The sequence below is a fragment of the Oryza sativa genome, chromosome 1 (assembly GCF_034140825.1).
Source record: "Oryza sativa Japonica Group chromosome 1, ASM3414082v1".
NCBI classification, from domain to species: domain Eukaryota; kingdom Viridiplantae; phylum Streptophyta; class Magnoliopsida; order Poales; family Poaceae; genus Oryza; species Oryza sativa.
This window is the reverse complement of record NC_089035.1, coordinates 7,166,632-7,184,189: the sequence shown is the minus strand read 5'-3', so window position 1 is coordinate 7,184,189 and position 17,558 is coordinate 7,166,632. Positions and strand designations below refer to the sequence as shown.

Below are 17,558 nucleotides of genomic sequence, written 5' to 3'. Positions count from 1 at the left end.
ATCGTTGGAGTTTTATAAGAGATTGGGAAGCAGAGTTTAAGAGCGAACTCCCACATTTTCAATATCTGGGTAGGCGCAGGTAATTGGGAGGGAATCCCCTTCTAAGTATGAGGAGATAAATCTGAGTCGTACATCATCACTTAGAATTCAATTCCCATCCATACTCCATATAATTCTCCTCTCTACTATCAAACAAAGAAATGTGTGTAAAAATGAAACTCCCACACACGAATCTTCAAGTAAACCCAACTATCAAAAAAGAGAAGTTTCTCCTCGACTGATTTTCTATAGCAAGTAGCATAGCAAATCTATTTATCTATATAATTACAACCAATAAGAGGCAACCACTTATCGAAAGTTGATGATACATGAGACCACATAATCCATAAATATGGGTCACGTTAGATCGATATCCTTTATCTGATTTGAGCCATCTCGATCTTTTGATGAGCTATACACCCATATTACATTTGGCATGAGAACTTTCTAATCGTATGATTAGGCCACTAATCGTTTGATGGGCTTGAAAAGCACAATGATTATTTTTGCACATCTATTTTTGGTGTTTTAATTTCTCCAAATCTGTTTGTAACCACAAAGTTTTGCAATTTTTTTAATAACCACAATGCCCTTCAGCAATGTGTGACGTATCAACTAGCGCTTTTAAATAAATGTGAGGCTCTCTTTTAAATATAACCTCTTCAAGAACATTAGCAATTGTATAGGAAGAAGGCATAAAGTGGTGGCGACGGATTTCAAAAGAGGACGTGGTGTCGGCCAGGGAGGGAGGTCGATATGACCGCGCCTGGTGATCGGAGGGAAGTTGACACGGTGGCGATAAGAAAGGAGGTGTGACAATGTTCTATTTGTTTGTGAGTTCTTTCTTTGTGCTTTTTTTTGTGTTCAATGTTGTGTTTGTGTGCAATCTAGATCAATTGTGGATAATGCTCTATTTAACATGTTAGTAGTTAGTAGTGATGAATGTTCTCTTGTGACCAAGGTATATTTTAGATTGCAATCTACTCTAACCCCTATGCTACCATAGGCATGATTGGCATGCTCTGGCCTACTTACCATTGACTTAATTAGAGGTCTGCATGCTACCGATTATGTCTCAAATGGCAGCACCCCCTCAACATAAGCAACATCATGACTTTGAACACTTAGTTTAATAACCATGATAAACGAACAGTTACCGTTGAATTTTCAAAATCCTGGTTTAACCTATCTACCTAGCAAAATCAAAAATCAAGGAAATGATATCTTGATATTTCTAAGTTCTATAAGGGGAATGTTAATATCTTTTCTATCAGGAGTAAGGAGGAGAAAATCCATGGCTGAGAAGACGCCTTTCTTCCTAGATCAAGCCTCTTTCGTGCACCACCAAGACCAAATCTTTCTCCATGAAACCATCGACTAGAGGAGATATATGGCTACTATTAATTACAAAAAGATCATTAAATCTATAGGGGAATTTGTTTTCACTCAGCGGCCTAAATCTACTTAGAGCCAAGAAGTTAGATCAGGACAGAACGACAAAACACAACTAGAACAAATCCAACAAAGAGAAATCAGAGAATTAAAACGATCGACCAAGTATTAAATCAAACCTAGGGAGAGAAAAAGAAAAGAGAGAATGCAAAAAGGACATAAATAATCACGATGCAGGACTTATCGGTGCATGGTGGGAGGCGGCCAGTTCATCGACGGATTATGGTGATGCACAGACGGGGCACAGATTAAGCAAGATCTCTTGTGGAAATTGGGGAGGCTGAAGCACGAGCATTTGTCACTCTTTCAGGTGGCAATTTCAAGTTGTTCTACCCAATGGCTCGTTTACATGTGGGTCATACATGTCTTAGACATATGAGTGTCAAATCGTCTATAGAGGAAAAAAAACTCCCTACATGAAGTATTTAATGGGGGTTCTCATATGAGTTTTAAATATGCACATTCCTCTCTTAGCTTGTTTGGAAACCTGAGGGAAGAGGGTTGGAAGTTTGAATGAGGGAACTGATGGCGAGATTAGCATGGTAATTTGATTTTTAATACCAATCTCTTATTTTATAGAGGTAATTGTGATTAGTAGGAGTTTAGATGGAGATTAGATATTAAGTGAAATAGATAACTGAAATGTGTCTAGGCAACTTTAAGTGGGAATTTCTTCCTAACTCCCATTCCCTACCCAAATACTCCCTCCAATTATGATTTTCTTGACATTTTGGACATAATCTCGCATACCAAGGAGTGATTTATTAGATGCCTAATTCCTTCTCTATCCATATTAAATATGGTGATGTGCTAATTGGAATCAACAAGTTGTTATATCCTAGGTAGTTTAAGCCTATCACTAGCTTATGTGCATTGTGCGCAGGAAATGAAGCGACCTGGACAGTATAGAAACTAAGCACTCTGCAGTAATGGGATGCATGCATGTAGGGGAAAGCGACTAAAACATCAAAAATTAGCATACTTTGGTTCTATCCCCAAAACGTCAACAAGATTAGAACTCGAGGGAGTATCAAAAAGTAGATAATTTATTCCTCAATTTTTTATTCCCATCCCACCAAAACTCCCACACCCTCTAAACAAACATAACAATTAATAGTCTCATCCCTCTAATCTCCCAATCCCTCATATAAGCTCCCTCCAACCAAACCCACCCTCTAGGTGCTCATATGCTGGTGAGAACCAATTTTGAACACTACATTTGAGAAAATAACACACTATGTTAGTAATTTAGTATGGCACGTGAAAATGAGACAACAACACAACACTACTTAGACCAACAGTGGTTGAAACACTAAATTAAATCACCAAAACACTAGTCCACCTACAAGCCACAAATACTCATATTTAAAAGAAATTTATCCCTTTTTATATATTCCACATGCAAAGACTCATCTCCCCCCCCTAAAAACAAAATGTGAGCAACAAATTTGTCAACAGTATATCTAGAATTGAGATGCATGAATAGTATAATGCACCATCATTCCCAACATCTTTATAACAAAAAGTTAATGTATGTGGTGTGATTTTTAAAACTTTCTTCTAATTTGTTTGAAAACCTTTCCACAAATTTGCACATCTCAAGTCCATTTTCCTTTCTTTTAAAAATCCTAATTTTGTTTAGTTAAAACATACTGGCTACATATGGTTGTGATAGGATAACATGAATATACCATTAAAATTATGGAAAATAATGGTTTTTTTCTAAATAAAATAACATCATAAGCATTATAAGAAAAAAAAACCTAGATGGTCATGGCGATGAAAAGGGAATTACGGATAGTGTTGGGGCCAAGAGACCACATAGAGATATATCATTGTCGATGAAAAAGTGGTTACTAATAGGCTTCATTGATGTCGTAGAGGGACACGATGTGGGTGTGGGAGGGGGGGGGACGAGGTGGTGGCAACAATAAGTAAATCTAGAGGATAGGTGTTCCATTAGAGGTTGAACTAGGGTATAGGTAGGAGGAAGGCTTTCACCTTTGTATGAGATCCAATAGCCTAAATTTGACGGGATTTTGATTGAAAAATAAGCGCCTATCAAATACAATTCATTTTTAAATCTTTTAAGTTTGTTTAAAACTCTTTTCTGAGTGTTTTTTTCACTCTATAATGATGATTTCTATTTTTAACTCAAATTTCTGTAAGTGCACCGGTGTAGAATCGAACTAACATAAAAGAGTGGGACCTAGACCCATGGTTCTTAAATTTTGGTTTTGTTAGGTACCTCACGGCGTATACAACGTTTTTATGTAGGGGCCAACATATAGGTATTAAAAATCAATCTTTTTCTTCTAATGTCTCTTCCATTTCCCTTTTTTATCTTTCTTCTCATGTACATTGATAAGCAATGCCAAAGTGAGTGAGTAGCCTGATGACGGTGATGTGAAGATATGATTTAATGGAAGCCACCTTGATCTAGAAGTGGGGAACTCTGATCTTGTGATGGATACACGATCTAGTGTGCAAAGATTTGGTTAATTGAGTAGTAAATGAGCTCCATTCCGGCAACATCAACATTCATCTAGTGGCTTTGAACTCCAATTTGACAACATGACATAGCCTTCTTGTCATGTGCTGCCACCTCTTTCCCTCGAGGTGGGGACTCATGCGTGAGCTTCCCTAAGGTGGTCGCGCTTCGATGAGTGGGCTCCTTCCTATTGGTGGTGGGTGCCAACTTATGCATCGGTTACTTGACTCCTTCTTGCTAGTAACAATTATGATTTTGTACGCTAGCGACTCGGACTAGTTTAGCTAGCTTTGTTGGTTCAAACCAAAGAATCTTGATGTTTTGTTTACTTGCTCCATGCTCAAATCGAACGAAATCCTCACCTCTATCTCTCTTGGTTTGATTTTATCGGCACAAGCCACACATAAATATCCTAAGGGGTGGACCTAGACCCTAAACAACTTAGGCCATAGCACAAGCCTCAGAAGTGAAGGCCTATAAATCCACCATGTGAAAATTTGACGTGAGCTAAAATAAAATGTGCCGATGGATCCATACGTGAGGATTGAAAGCCCACTATGTAAGGCATATTTTTATCATGTAAATTCAAGCACGAAGCAAAGTGCAATAGGTTGTCCCCGAGCCTTAGGCTAATGCCATGTTAGTCCTTGGGCTGACCCACGAGCCTCACTAAATTAATGCCAGATGTTTTTTTATAATGGATTAAAACTCGGCCTTCTATATCATGTGCGGATATACACGGCTAACCTACACAGAATATATCATTGATTTAAATTTCAACAGAATAAATACTTTTGTAGTGAAGAGTCCAACAACACGGCATCATCCCCATCCCAATGAGGGAGAATATGCAGTGAAAAACATATACATATACATACATACATACATACATACATATATATTGGAAATATGAAAAATACCGTAGGATGAAAAATGGACATATGAGATTTATCCACGTAAGCACGAGTAAAACTTTTACTCTCATAACCATGAGTAAAAGTGTAACGGGGAGTAAATATTTTCCTAACAATAACGGAGACAAATATGTACCAGACGTCTATTTTTACGTGCTAAAATAGTTTTCATATATTTTTTTTACACTACATATTTTCTTCGCGCAATTACCATCACCATGTGCAGGAAGCATCAGCGGCACAGGAACCTCAGAAGATCCGACAAAACGACGTGCAACCCAGGGATCTGATCTCCATTGCCATGCCATGTCATGCCAAATGCCCGAGTGCGCCGGTTGCGACACGGGCACTCGCAACCATCCATCGCTCCGCTTCTTTCTACTGTGTGTCTGTACTCTTGTGTGTTCCAGTGGTAAGGCATCCCACCTAAAATTTTTCATCCTGTCACATCAAACGTTTGAACACCTATATAAAATATTAAATATAGGCTAAAAATATATAATTACATAGATTGCGAATAATTTACGAGACGAATCTTTTAAGCCTAATATCTCCATGATTTGATAATTAATATAATGCTACAGTAAACATTTGCTAATGAGGGATTAATTAGGTTTAATAAATTCATCTCGTAGTTTACTGATGGATTGTGTAATTAGTTTTTTATTAGTGCCTGAACCCTATACAACATATAATATAATAGCCGATGTAACACGTTAAAACTTTAGGCCACTGGATTTAAAGCCCGTGCAGCGTCCCAAAGCTAAAGACAAAGCTTAAGCTCAGTGTCAGTGTCACAGTGTCAGACACGACGAGACGACACGACGACGCCCCACGTGCAAACCGCAGTGCTTGGCACCATCATTAACACGCCATACTTAACGCTGATTGCACTTATTAATTCTGTAGCCACGAGATGATGATGGCAAGTTCAAACGGAGCTGGAGGCAGAGCTAGAGTGAGACTGTGAGAGTGAACAAGAGATAAGCTAAGCTAGTACAGCAACCAGCAAGAACAAAGAAGAGTGGCCGGAGTGGGCGGGGGAGATGAGCTCGGCGGCGGCGGCGACGAGGTTCATCAAGTGCGTCACCGTGGGGGACGGCGCGGTGGGGAAGACGTGCATGCTCATCTGCTACACCTGCAACAAGTTCCCCACCGTTGAGTGCCGCGCCGCCGCTAATCCCTTCCTCTCCGTTCTTGCTCCGGCCCGCCGTGCTGGCCTATCTTCTCTTCGGCTCGATTTGGTTTGGTTTGGTTTGATTTGATTCGGTTTGGTTTGGGCAGGATTACATCCCCACCGTGTTCGACAACTTCAGCGCCAATGTCTCCGTGGACGGGAGCGTCGTCAACCTCGGCCTCTGGGACACTGCAGGTGGGGAAAGCTAGCTCAAGCTCACCCTCAATCTCAATCTCAAGCTGGGGCTTGCAAATCTTGTTCTCCTCTTTGATTTTATTTTCTCAAGTGTTGCTGCTCACTTGTGCTCAGCTCAGAGAAAGATCTGATTTAGTGATTTTGATTCTCGTTTTGGTTGGGGACTGTTGGTTGCAGGTCAGGAGGATTACAGCAGGTTGAGGCCTCTGAGCTACAGGGGAGCCGATGTGTTCATCCTGTCCTTCTCCCTGATAAGCAGGGCGAGCTATGAGAATGTTCAGAAGAAGGTGAACTGCTTAGAAACCCCTTGTCATTCTGATGCAATTTTTTACTTGGTTGGATATGTTACTTTCCTTCGCATTGCGCTAGTAGAATCGCTATGGTTTCCTGATGCATTGCATTGGCAAGATTGTAGATATGTAGTTCAGAAATACGCACTGTTTCAGGTATTCAGGTGGGCATTATGCTGAGGAGGTATCATGTCAAACAAACATGGAAGAATATTAAAAGCATTGAACAATTTGTCGTGTGTAATAATAACGCTTTCTAAAAGCGTGATTCGTACAATTGCTTTCCTCGAAAAGAACAAGGCCAGTTGAGCCGTGGAGACTTAGACTTTGCTCGTCACGCTTTTCTTTTGCAGCTGTTTGTGCATTATATGCAAGGTTATAATATAAAGCCGAAGATGAAATTGCGAGCAAAGGAGATAATTTCTGTTAATGCCGAATTAATTACCAGTTGACAAAATTGTTAGGAGTTGTGGCTCACTTTTGATTTACTTCGATAATGGTAAAACGCCTCCGGTTGTTTGCTCTATAATAGCTTCCTAATGTAAATAAGATATCAACACGAAGCTTACTACCTAGAGACAAGAAAGCCCATTTACATGTACACCACATTGCATCATGCTTTGTCTCATTACCTTTAGAATCTCTAAAGTGTGTACTAATGACCTGACTTCATCTGGACAGTGGATGCCAGAGCTTCGCCGGTTTGCGCCTGGTGTTCCTGTAGTTCTTGTTGGAACCAAGTTGGGTATGCTATGCTATTCATTAATTCACCCTTTACCTTCTGAAATTTCTTAATTTTTTGAACGCCATTCAACCCCACGAAGATATTTGATACAGTAACCACAGCCCAGTGACATTCTTTGCTGATGCTGCATTACCGATTTCCTGTCTGTTCAGATCTCCGTGAAGATAGGGCCTATCTTGCTGATCATCCAGCTTCTTCCATAATAACAACGGAGCAGGTTGGTGTTTTGACTGTGACAAGAGAATGACACATTTTTGCCACATTTAGGTTAGCCAGGTTTCACATTTTTAGGTCACAGTTTGGTTCATGCCAAAGTTGTGGCTCAACACACTTTCTGAGCACCTTGTCACACTTGTCACACACAATTTTTCCAAATACTTGTGGCACTTGATTTGTTAGCCATGCTTTGTGTGTGTTGCCCACACTTTCGGAAGAAAACTGTGGCAAGATGTGGCACACATCCTCAACAATGAGACTTTCCTGACTCTTTCTACATGTTAGGGAGAAGAACTGAGGAAGCTAATAGGAGCGGTCGCCTACATCGAATGCAGCTCCAAGACACAGAGAGTATGCTTCTGTTATACCCTATGCAGGAAAACTTTGGAATTTTGAGCTCCTTCATATTTAATCATTTACTCACATCCTAATCTAAAGAAATGTTCTTTTTCTTGGTTACTTGTAGAACATTAAAGCTGTTTTCGACACTGCCATCAAAGTGGTGCTTCAACCTCCAAGACATAAGGATGTAACCAGAAAGAAACTCCAATCAAGCTCCAATCGGCCAGTAAGGTACCTTTGAAGTTTACACTGTCTGCTCACACTTCATCAGTCATCACTTCATCAGTGGTGCATCATCTTTTCCAGTTCAGCATTTTGATTTCCAATGAGGCCTTTGACACTTGATCATGATTCTGTAGGCGGTACTTTTGCGGAAGCGCTTGTTTCGCGTAGTCAATAACCAAGAAGAAAAAAATGTGGTTTTTGTTCCATCACCATGATGTTCAGATGGCCCCATGGATCTACTCAGAATGGGATAGAAGATCATGGTTGAATCAACATTGCTTGCAGCTAGGAGGAACTTCTAGTTCTCTTTTTTTCTGCAGTGGAGCTCCTTTTGTTTCTCCTTTCTCTTTTTTTCTTATGTTGTAAAAGCTCCAGAAAGTTTTACCCTTGGTAATAAGATGTGCTCTTCTGGATGGCTACCTTTACCCGTATCTCCTTTCACTTTGCGAAATGTTGGAAACTACTGGACCTAACAGACCTAACAGACAAACAAAAAAGAAGCCACATGCTTCAACCTTTTCTTATATACTTTGGATTGAATACATAGGAAGTTAATTACATCATGGTATCACCAATTTATCATCCATGTTACCATTAGGCCAAGCAATTGAAGCAATGAAACAACACGTGGCTGAAAAAGGAGAATGCAAGTCTCCTATACATGAATGGATTACAAGAAACAATCAAAACAAAGAAACAAGAAGCATATATACCCAGCTTCTTCAGATCACACAGACATCCAGAAAAATGGCACGGCAAAAAAGTACTGTAAATTCTCCGGTGTTGACTTCAAGAGTAAGGTAACACATCAATCTAGAAGTTTACAACACATTGATAACGAGAGCTAGTCGTTTCAACCTTAACACCGACAAAACCATTTCTCGCCGTCAGTCACACACAGCTCACAACACTATAAACCTCCTTATGGTAATTACAAAATGGGGGAGACATTTTTTCAACAAGGTTACACATTTCTCCTTGTACAAACAAGCGCACTAGTATGAGTACAACTACAAAGTAACAGGAGGACGTTTCTTGGACTGGCAAAACAAAAACCGGATGCTGCACCTTGCAAAGCCCTTGTTCACTGTCTGGCAGGTTCCCATCCAGAAAATGGGGCATCCACAACTTACAAGAAGCCTGCAAGAACCATCCTTGCTAACATAAGTAATCATTCTTTTTTCTTAAACTGATAAACTTGCAAGAAGAAAAAGTTCAACTTACCTTACAGCAGATCCAGCAAAGCCCTCCTCTTACAGTATGACTATTTGGCGCCATAAAGATGAAATGTATGATTGTAAATGTTCAGGAATTATGCACACCACTTTCTGCTTCAGCGGTAATCCATATACTCGTTATCGTTACTGATTGTAGTAAAATCAGCTGGGTTCTTGTTAGTTATACAGATATCCTGTCTCACAAACCGATCCAAGGGATGAACCATTTTACCCTTGCCTCTGGTCCAAGATTGAGCTATGCTGTTCCTCGCTGATAAAAAATCTGCACTGGAGCTAACAGAACCCAACTGCAATGCATTCCATTTTGCTGAAAACATTCCAGAATTCAGGGCTTCAAAATGTTCCTTTCTGTTCATCTGATGCGATGTTATTCCTGTTGACACTCCTAACTTATAACCAGATTGTGTGCCACAGTTCTCCGACCAGTTTGCAATTTCCTTCTGCAGCAAGGAGCCAAGCACACCAACTCTAGGATGTGGGCGTAAAGGTCTGTGCAGATCATGCAGCTGATGCCGTGATAAGTCTTCGAATGTCAATGGAATCTTTCCATTCAGGTTACTGCCATATGATGTGCTGGTTGATCCTTTGTACTGATTATGTGCATACTGAGAATTATGAAGTTGAGACTCCATCTGGTTCCTGCTAGAAGTTCCATAGTTGGGGAAGCTTGCTAATGTTGATGGATCCATCATTCTCAGAAGATGCGTCGCAGGCATGGATTCTTTAGGATACAAGACTACTTGTCCAGCATTTCTCCGATCACATAACTTACTCGCTTCCATGGTTGCTATTGTGCTTGGAAAATTTCTTGCATGGACCTGGTTAACCGCTCTTTCAGCATAGCGGTCCAGTGGCGCAATTACTGGTTGGCGAGATGCATAATTGCTGGAAGATCCCATGACATGAGTAGAAGTCAAGTCAACTGCTTGGATACCAGGTCTAAATTGAGCACCACATGTTGCTGCTGGAGAATTTCTTGTAGTGGCCTTAAATTGCTCCCACGTTAGCTTCTTTGCGTCCTTACGGCCCCAATGTTCAGTTGGTGCTTCAGCAATATACTGATCATCATGATGTGAAAATAGTGGTGAGCTTGCAGCAATAGTGACCATTTCTTCCATCCGCAAATGTGTCTGCTGTTCCTGAGTAGACTGAAAGTTCTGAGGATGTGGAGACTCTTGTGTGGTCAATGCCAAATGACCCTGTAACTCCTTCTGTGTACTTTGGGATGCCAAGGACTTCTGTTGGGAATTAGTGTCAAACACACTTGATGCATAATCTGAACCATCCTTGGCAGCTACTATTACACAATCATCATCAGCAGTTGTCTTGGATTGAATACGGTTGATGTCAGAACAATCAGTCTCAGTCATAAGCTGCCTCTCATGCTGGTTTTTAGCTAGCAGTTCAACAATATCCATGGGGATGTCATCTATCATGGTCTGTTTTTCACGAGTCACTTCAAGTTTTTGCTTCTTTTTCTTCTTGGGTAGACTCTGCTCATGAAGGTCAGACATAATTTGGATATCATGCTCAGCTGGAGAAACCTGAGATGAGAAATGAGGAAAATGTCAGTCCATTACAATCACTATAATATGAGTCTAAAAAAGAATATTGCGCCACGCACGTGCACACACACGCGCGCACACACACACACACACACACATGCACACATGCACGCACACACAAAAAGAGTATCAAAACATAAGTAAAGAAGAACAGTGGAAAGCATATAAATAAACATTGTATGCATATTTCTTAACATTGTTATGCACCAATATTATTCCTTCATACAGATAAATGTTGATTCAGTCAATTTAAAAAGCAAAAATTCCTCATGATTCACAAAATTCGTACCTTTGCCGAGTGACTCAGAACAGAGTTTTCGGTTTCCATCTGGCATTGATCTTCTGCGCTGAGTACATGTATGTTCTGACCATTTCTGGTGCTTTCACCACCATATTTGGTACTAGCAGCTGAATGTGTTTTCCCCTTACTCAAACCCGCTGTTTTCCCCTTTGATGAGCACCTCTGTGTGGAGATTTCTGATACATGCTGACAGACATCTGTCTTATGCATATTTGTGTCAAGACCATTTTCAGTATCATTCTCATCATCATGCTGAGTACTCGCAGTGGGTGTCACTTTTTTGTTGCTCAAATTCCCAGCTGGATGAGCAACTGTGTGATGCACACTTCCAGTTCTTTTCTTTTTTCCATTCAGCCAGTTCATAAGTGATGATCCATCATCTACAACATCAGAGTATTTGCGTTTTGTCTTGTTCTTACTTGATTTTAACCCATCTTCTCCCACTGTATGGTTGCTAACAGGAATATCCATGCTTACTTCCATCGGGACCGGGATGGTACTTCTATCATCCTCACAGGGATCAGCGGCATTTTCACGATGAACTTCGTCACTTCTAGAATCCTCAACCTGGTTAGCATTTATAATTTCTGATAGAAGCCGCACCTTTTTTGGCTTTCTCCGACAAAGCTTTGCATCTGAAACATCAGCCTGGGCAGTGCGTTTCTTGCTGTGCTGCTGCTTCTTCATCAACTTCTTATCCGTCTTCCTCTTAGATTTGGAGCTTCTTTTGAGAACAACTTCTTCACATGGCTCATTGCAGATCTGCTCACATTTCTGCCCAGACACTGGTTTCGGATCTTTGGTCAAATTGCACTGCTCAGCAACCTGATCACGTTCCTTTCCAGACATTGGGTTAGGATCTTTGGTCAAATTGCACTGCTCAGCAACAAGAGTCTCTTCAGTTTTTCCATTTTCATCTTCATTTCTTTTGAGGACCACTTCAGAAAGTTTTGGAGTGGATGGAGGTTGATCTGCACCATTTACTTCTATGTGCCATGTAATCTGGGGAACTTCAGGTAAAGCCCCAACATCAACAGAAGTGTTGTCCTCAGAGACATTTGCTGCCACATCATAATTTTGGGCTGGCCCTTGCAAATCTGAGAAAATCACACAAACATTAGTTTATTCTATACCTTAAATAAAATCCTACTTAGGAATTTGAAAGGCTCTACATCTACCATACCTTTCATTGGTGAATCAGTATTGGCCTCAGCAGCTCCATTCTTGCCAGAAGGCGCATTGCATTTGGAGTCATTGCCTTCTTGCACACTCTTTGGAAGAGTTGATCTATCAGCATTCTTCCCTTGAGATGATTGTGTGCTAGGAGACACTTTTTGGGAACCAACACTAGCAGGCACAAAAGTGCTCCGAACAAATGTGATGGAGCAACCATCACTTGTGCCATTCTGCTTTGCGGGAAGAGTTCTTGGTGCTGTTCCATTATCTGAAGTTTTCAACTTATCCAAGCACTTCGAGCAATCCCATCGTCGAAACTTTGCTACAGAAAATGGGCTTGAACTAGCTTTGTGTTCATCACATTTTTTCTGGTCATGGAAAATCCGAGATAGAGAGCAGAATTTTGGATCCTTCTTCTGAAGAAGAGCAACATACCCTCTGGTACAAGAAAAATAAGATTATCATTATAAAGATGCATGGCACATATATATAGCACATTGCGTGCTTCAGTCAATATACAACTGATAAACTCAGAAAAGGCCCTACATAATCTAAAGGATGCTGGGAGGTAGGCATTTCATACATAGCTTGTACAGTCCAGAAAAAGAGGACCTTCAAGATAATCTAAGTATTGCAGTTTGAATTCAAAGATAATACAAATAGCATGACAGGATAAACTACAAAAATAATAATCTAATTAGTTCTAGAAAGTATTAAACCAAAACGTGACAAGTCTATGGTTGATATATATCATCTCTAGAATCTCTAAACAATTGAAAAGGCTTAAAATAATAATGGACTATCAAATCAAACATAATGCAAATATGAAGAAACCATCAGTTCTAAGAATCTCCTAGGATGTAAACATGCTTATGATAAAAAAGTTTTATGCTGAACCTCAGCACAAAGGAAAAATGATTACAAAAATGTAGGGCCCAATATATGAGTGTACCCCAAAAAGGTTAATTTCATTAGTAATCAGCTTGTTCAACAGAAATAATATACAAACACAAATATCTAGCTACAGCCTACAGCATGGCCTGAATAAATGCATGCGCACCCCAACACAAACAAATATGATCAAACACCTAATGAACACACATACAGACATGCATATGTGTAGCACTCACAATCATGTGCTCAGATTCATACATTGAAGATATTAATGGATGTACGTAGAGTATAAAGATACATGAAACACCAACATATATGCAAATATTATATATATTTTTTGCTGCTAGCCTGCTAGCTGTGCTATGGCATAAATGAGTTCACATGGCTAGATATAGAGCTAGTAGTGGATGTATTGACTTCCTAAATCGAACCAAAGTCATAAGCATGTCGACCCAGTGTATACGATCGTACAAAACAGATGACCATATAAGTCCCAACAGCAAACTGTGCAAAAACCACGATCAATCATACTCTTCCATCAAACAGTGCAATATGGCATGACATGCCGATTCATTATTCATCCACAACGCGATACTGGAATTGGAAATACAGAAAATGATTACCTTATGGAGAAATGCTCGCATTGGTGTTGTGCCGGTTCGTCTACACCAGCTTCAGCGGCTGCATCCTGACGAGGCGTCGCTGTCAGCTCCAACACTGGCGCTACAGCACCAGTTCCACCACGAGCAAGCATACAGTTCGTCCCAACAACACGAGCTCCCTCCTGATCTACTGCAACAATCTCCATATCGATCACCACGACGAGGAGAGAATCAACACACAGCTAGCACAGCCGAGGCACAACTCAATATCAATCCAGCAGTGATCTTGTAACGCCGCGAATTAGCACATCAACAATCCAAGCACAAACCACAAACCACAAACCACAAAACACGAGCTCTGGATATATCACAGAAGACAATCAATCAGCTAGCCGCTGCACACGCTAGAACAACCTGAAACAGAAACCAGAAGAAACAAATTAATGAAGTAGTAGGCAAGAAGAAGTCAAGCCGATGTAGCAATAGCACGCACGCACGCACAATATATATCCACTTCAATCAGCTCATGGAATATAAGAGCACCAGAAATTCGAGCGGGCAAAATTATAGCAAGAAATAAATTCCCCCAAAACCTAGATAAACAAAGAGAGAGGGGGTGCGAATTAAACTAATTAATTACCGCGCCACATATACACAACCATAATTAACCTTCCAAATAATACAGGTATAGCTAAGATAGACACATGCATGCACAGAGAGAGAGAGAGAGAGAGAGAGAGAGATGGGTAGATCTAAAACCTAGAGGGAGGGGCCGCATAAACCGCCGTAACTAAAATCCGCGCGGTAACTAGGGCTCGTACGTAGCCGCGAGGATCCCCGCAAAAGACGGGATTTTTTTTTCTTCCGCGACATGAAATATAAGGGCTTTGGTTCCCATGGAGGCGAGGAGCTCGAGGCCCGAGAGAGGGGCACAGCTGGAAAGGGGGCGGACCTAACGTGGGGCTTCGGATGAGCTGAACCCCTCTCCTCCCCCAAAACCGCAACCCCCCAACCCGAAAGGAAGAAAAAAAAGTGGGGAAATCGGAAGTAAATCGAGGCGAAATTGGATGGGTCGATTTGGGGGGAGGGGGGAAGAAATCGGTCAAAACCAAACCCCCCGCGGGAGCTGTTCTTGCGGCGGAGGAAAAGTTCGTTGATTACCTGGGGGGTTTGCGTTTGCTCCGACAGCCGCGACGCAGGCGGGGCGGGGCGCGATCTACCCGGCGCGCCGTCGACCTCTCCCCGGAGCTAGCTGCTGCTTCTTCTTCAGGCGGGGGGAGCGGGAGGGGGGCTTATTGGAGAAGACTAGTAGTAGTCGTCGTCGTCGGAGGAGGAGGAGGAGATGCGGGGTGGGGCGGTGGATTCGATGAAGCTAAGACGCGGTTGGCGCCCGGAGAGGGAGATCGACTGGTCGCCGTGGTCGGTCGGCTCCCGGGGAAGGAAGAGGACGCAGGCGCGCGGGCGCGCCGCGGTGGATTCCGATCGAGTGGGTCTCGGAACGCGGCCGGCGGCGGCGGCGCGGTGGTGGTGGCGGCGAGTACTGCAGGAGGAAGAGAAGCTGCGGGGGGAGGGGAATAGGGTAAGAAGGGATTTGGAGTGGAGAAGAGAGAGAGAGGGGGGTGGAATGGAAGGGAAAAGAGGAGGAGGAAAAAGAAAGGATTGTATATTTTATTTGTACGGGAGTTGGAGTTGGAGTTGGCGTTGGCCAGTCCGCCCTGCCCCTGCCCCTGCCCTCACCTCACCTCCGCAGCGCTGCCCTGCTGCGTGTGTGGGCCCCGCACGCCTTTCCCTTCCACTCTTTCTCTCTCTCTCTCCTTTCTCTTCTTCTTCTATCTCCAGTAATAAAAATGATAAAATAAGCTCCATATACTACTGTGTACTCTACCTGCCGCTGTACTCTACCTGGTATGTGTATATAGGTAGGTATAGAGGTACCGATACTGCCCGAGCATGCGTAGGTAGTATACTCCACTCTAATATCACGCGTACATGCATGCTAAATAATATTGTACCGGTTAATACGTAAATACGTAGGAGTAAAAAAAATTGTACCTATCTGTGTTTTATACTCGTGATCTACAAAGTATTACTATATAACATACAGTGCTTTGTAATATAAGTAGTTTTAAAATGCAGAGAGCAGAGATATATCAAACTCTGACGAAGTATAGATCAAACAACAGAGTTGATTGCCCCCTCTGTGTTTATGTGTTCTCTGTGTTTGTTTGTGTTGTCTTTATTTTTTTTAAGCCTAGATTGATTACTCACTATGTGGTGTTTAACATGTTAAATTAAACTACAGCGGCTTTCTTCCTGCCAAGGCATGTCTAATGTGATGTTCCAACCACTATATGTTGTACCAAGTTAAATATACCACATAGTTATTCTTATCTCAGTCGAATTTTCAATCAATAGATCATATAACTAGGTAGACACATGTCACTAGTGGTACATAATGGCTCTCACCACCCCATGCACAGCATATGTATGTGAGTGTCCTAATCTATATAAAACGCTTAACCTTAGTTCTCGACACAGGTAGAATGGATTTGACACTGACCTTTCAGTTGGGTTTCTTCTATCAAACTCATAGTCTACGATGTTAGACAATGGGGACGTGTAATGTGTGCCCTTGCCACATGCACATGATAACCATGTTGTAATAGGCACGGCCGGCATGCTCCGACTCTAAGTGCCATTGACCTAGAGAATGGCCTGCTACATACCGATGTTGCCTAGCTCAAAAGTTTGTTTCTCCTTAAACAAAAACAACTTCATTGCCAATAGGCAGTTGGCCTTAGTGAGGCTACAAGTCAACAAAGCCAGCCTTCCTCCGTTGCTACCCATCCTATGCAGGACGGCACGTACGCACATGAAGCCATCGACGCCTACGTGTATGGGAGGATATCCACAATCTACCAGCATTAAGCCGACACCTCTAATTCTAAATTATTGATGCCAACACAGGCAGTCACCCGTTGACACCCATGTGCAACCGCGATAAACGACTAGTTGTAGTCACATTTTTAAATCCCGTTCTAACCTGACTATCCAACTAAACCAATATTTTTACCAATAGGAGCATGGAGGAGAAAATACCAATCCAATGAGCTCATTTTCTTCATAAGCCATGCCCCATCCGTGCGCCACAAATATCAAATCTTTATCCATGAAACCATCGTTTGAGGAAGTACGAAGGTCATTACTCAAAAGGGGATTAAATTGTAAGGGAAATTGTTTTTCACTTATTGACCTAAATCTACCATGGGAACTTAGATTGGAGTCGAGAATCGAAAATGATTAGTGCGAGGAAAAAAGGGCTACCAAGATCATATCGGGGCTAAGATGGTGAAACCAAAGTAGACCGAATCCAATCAAGATAAATCAAAGGATTAAAATGACACAATTAGGTAGATTAAATCTCAAGAGATAACTAAGAAAGATCATAAACAATCAAGATGCAGGGCCATGGGCAGACAGCAAACCAATAGATGAATCAAATTGTGGACCGTTTTTACGGGTTGAAATTGTTCAGACTCATCTCTGATTGGTCAATGCAAACGGAGTGATGGTCCTACATGCCATTGACCTCTCAATGTTACTTTGGTATAGAAGTCTCGAGATGCTCTGCTGACCAATGGTTGGTCTTTAGTAAGTCGGTAGGACAAGAACCTCTTCAAGAACAGTAGTAACAAT

At 41.6% G+C, this 17,558-nt stretch overlaps 2 protein-coding genes across 2 annotated transcripts; one reads left to right on the top strand and one right to left on the bottom strand.

Annotated features, from left to right (window-relative positions):
* The first annotated feature begins 5,820 nt into the window (after positions 1-5,820).
* Positions 5,821-8,644, top strand: LOC4325879 (rac-like GTP-binding protein 1). Its single transcript, NM_001401527.1, has 8 exons — positions 5,821-6,053; positions 6,181-6,268; positions 6,446-6,555; positions 7,240-7,303; positions 7,456-7,520; positions 7,805-7,870; positions 7,986-8,092; positions 8,221-8,644. Exons 1-8 carry the CDS (start codon positions 5,943-5,945, stop codon positions 8,252-8,254), a joined length of 645 nt encoding a protein of 214 aa, NP_001388456.1. The 5' UTR covers positions 5,821-5,942; the 3' UTR covers positions 8,255-8,644.
* Positions 8,645-8,850: 206 nt separating this feature from the next.
* LOC4325878 (protein EMBRYONIC FLOWER 1) lies at positions 8,851-15,460 on the bottom strand. The gene is made up of 6 exons (XM_015766155.3): positions 15,024-15,460; positions 13,884-14,276; positions 12,374-12,804; positions 11,179-12,287; positions 9,311-10,868; positions 8,851-9,226 (listed from the first exon to the last, which is right to left on the bottom strand). Exons 2-5 carry the CDS (start codon positions 14,066-14,068, stop codon positions 9,420-9,422), a joined length of 3,174 nt encoding a protein of 1,057 aa, XP_015621641.1. The 5' UTR covers positions 14,069-14,276; positions 15,024-15,460; the 3' UTR covers positions 8,851-9,226; positions 9,311-9,419.
* Between the last annotated feature and the right edge of the window lie 2,098 nt (positions 15,461-17,558).

Excerpts from the sequence above, each read along its gene's own strand:
- LOC4325879 (NM_001401527.1), top strand. The coding sequence starts at position 5,943 with ATGAGCTCGGCGGCGGCGGCGACGAGGTTCATCAAGTGCGTCACCGTG. Across the intron at positions 6,556-7,239 it reads ATGAGAATGTTCAGAAGAAG|TGGATGCCAGAGCTTCGCCG; the intron begins GTGAACTGCTTA and ends TCATCTGGACAG. Across the intron at positions 8,093-8,220 it reads AGCTCCAATCGGCCAGTAAG|GCGGTACTTTTGCGGAAGCG; the intron begins GTACCTTTGAAG and ends ATGATTCTGTAG.
- LOC4325878 (XM_015766155.3), bottom strand. The coding sequence starts at position 14,068 with ATGGAGATTGTTGCAGTAGATCAGGAGGGAGCTCGTGTTGTTGGGACG. Across the intron at positions 12,288-12,373 it reads TACTGATTCACCAATGAAAG|ATTTGCAAGGGCCAGCCCAA; the intron begins GTATGGTAGATG and ends TGATTTTCTCAG. Across the intron at positions 10,869-11,178 it reads TTCTGAGTCACTCGGCAAAG|GTTTCTCCAGCTGAGCATGA; the intron begins GTACGAATTTTG and ends TTCTCATCTCAG.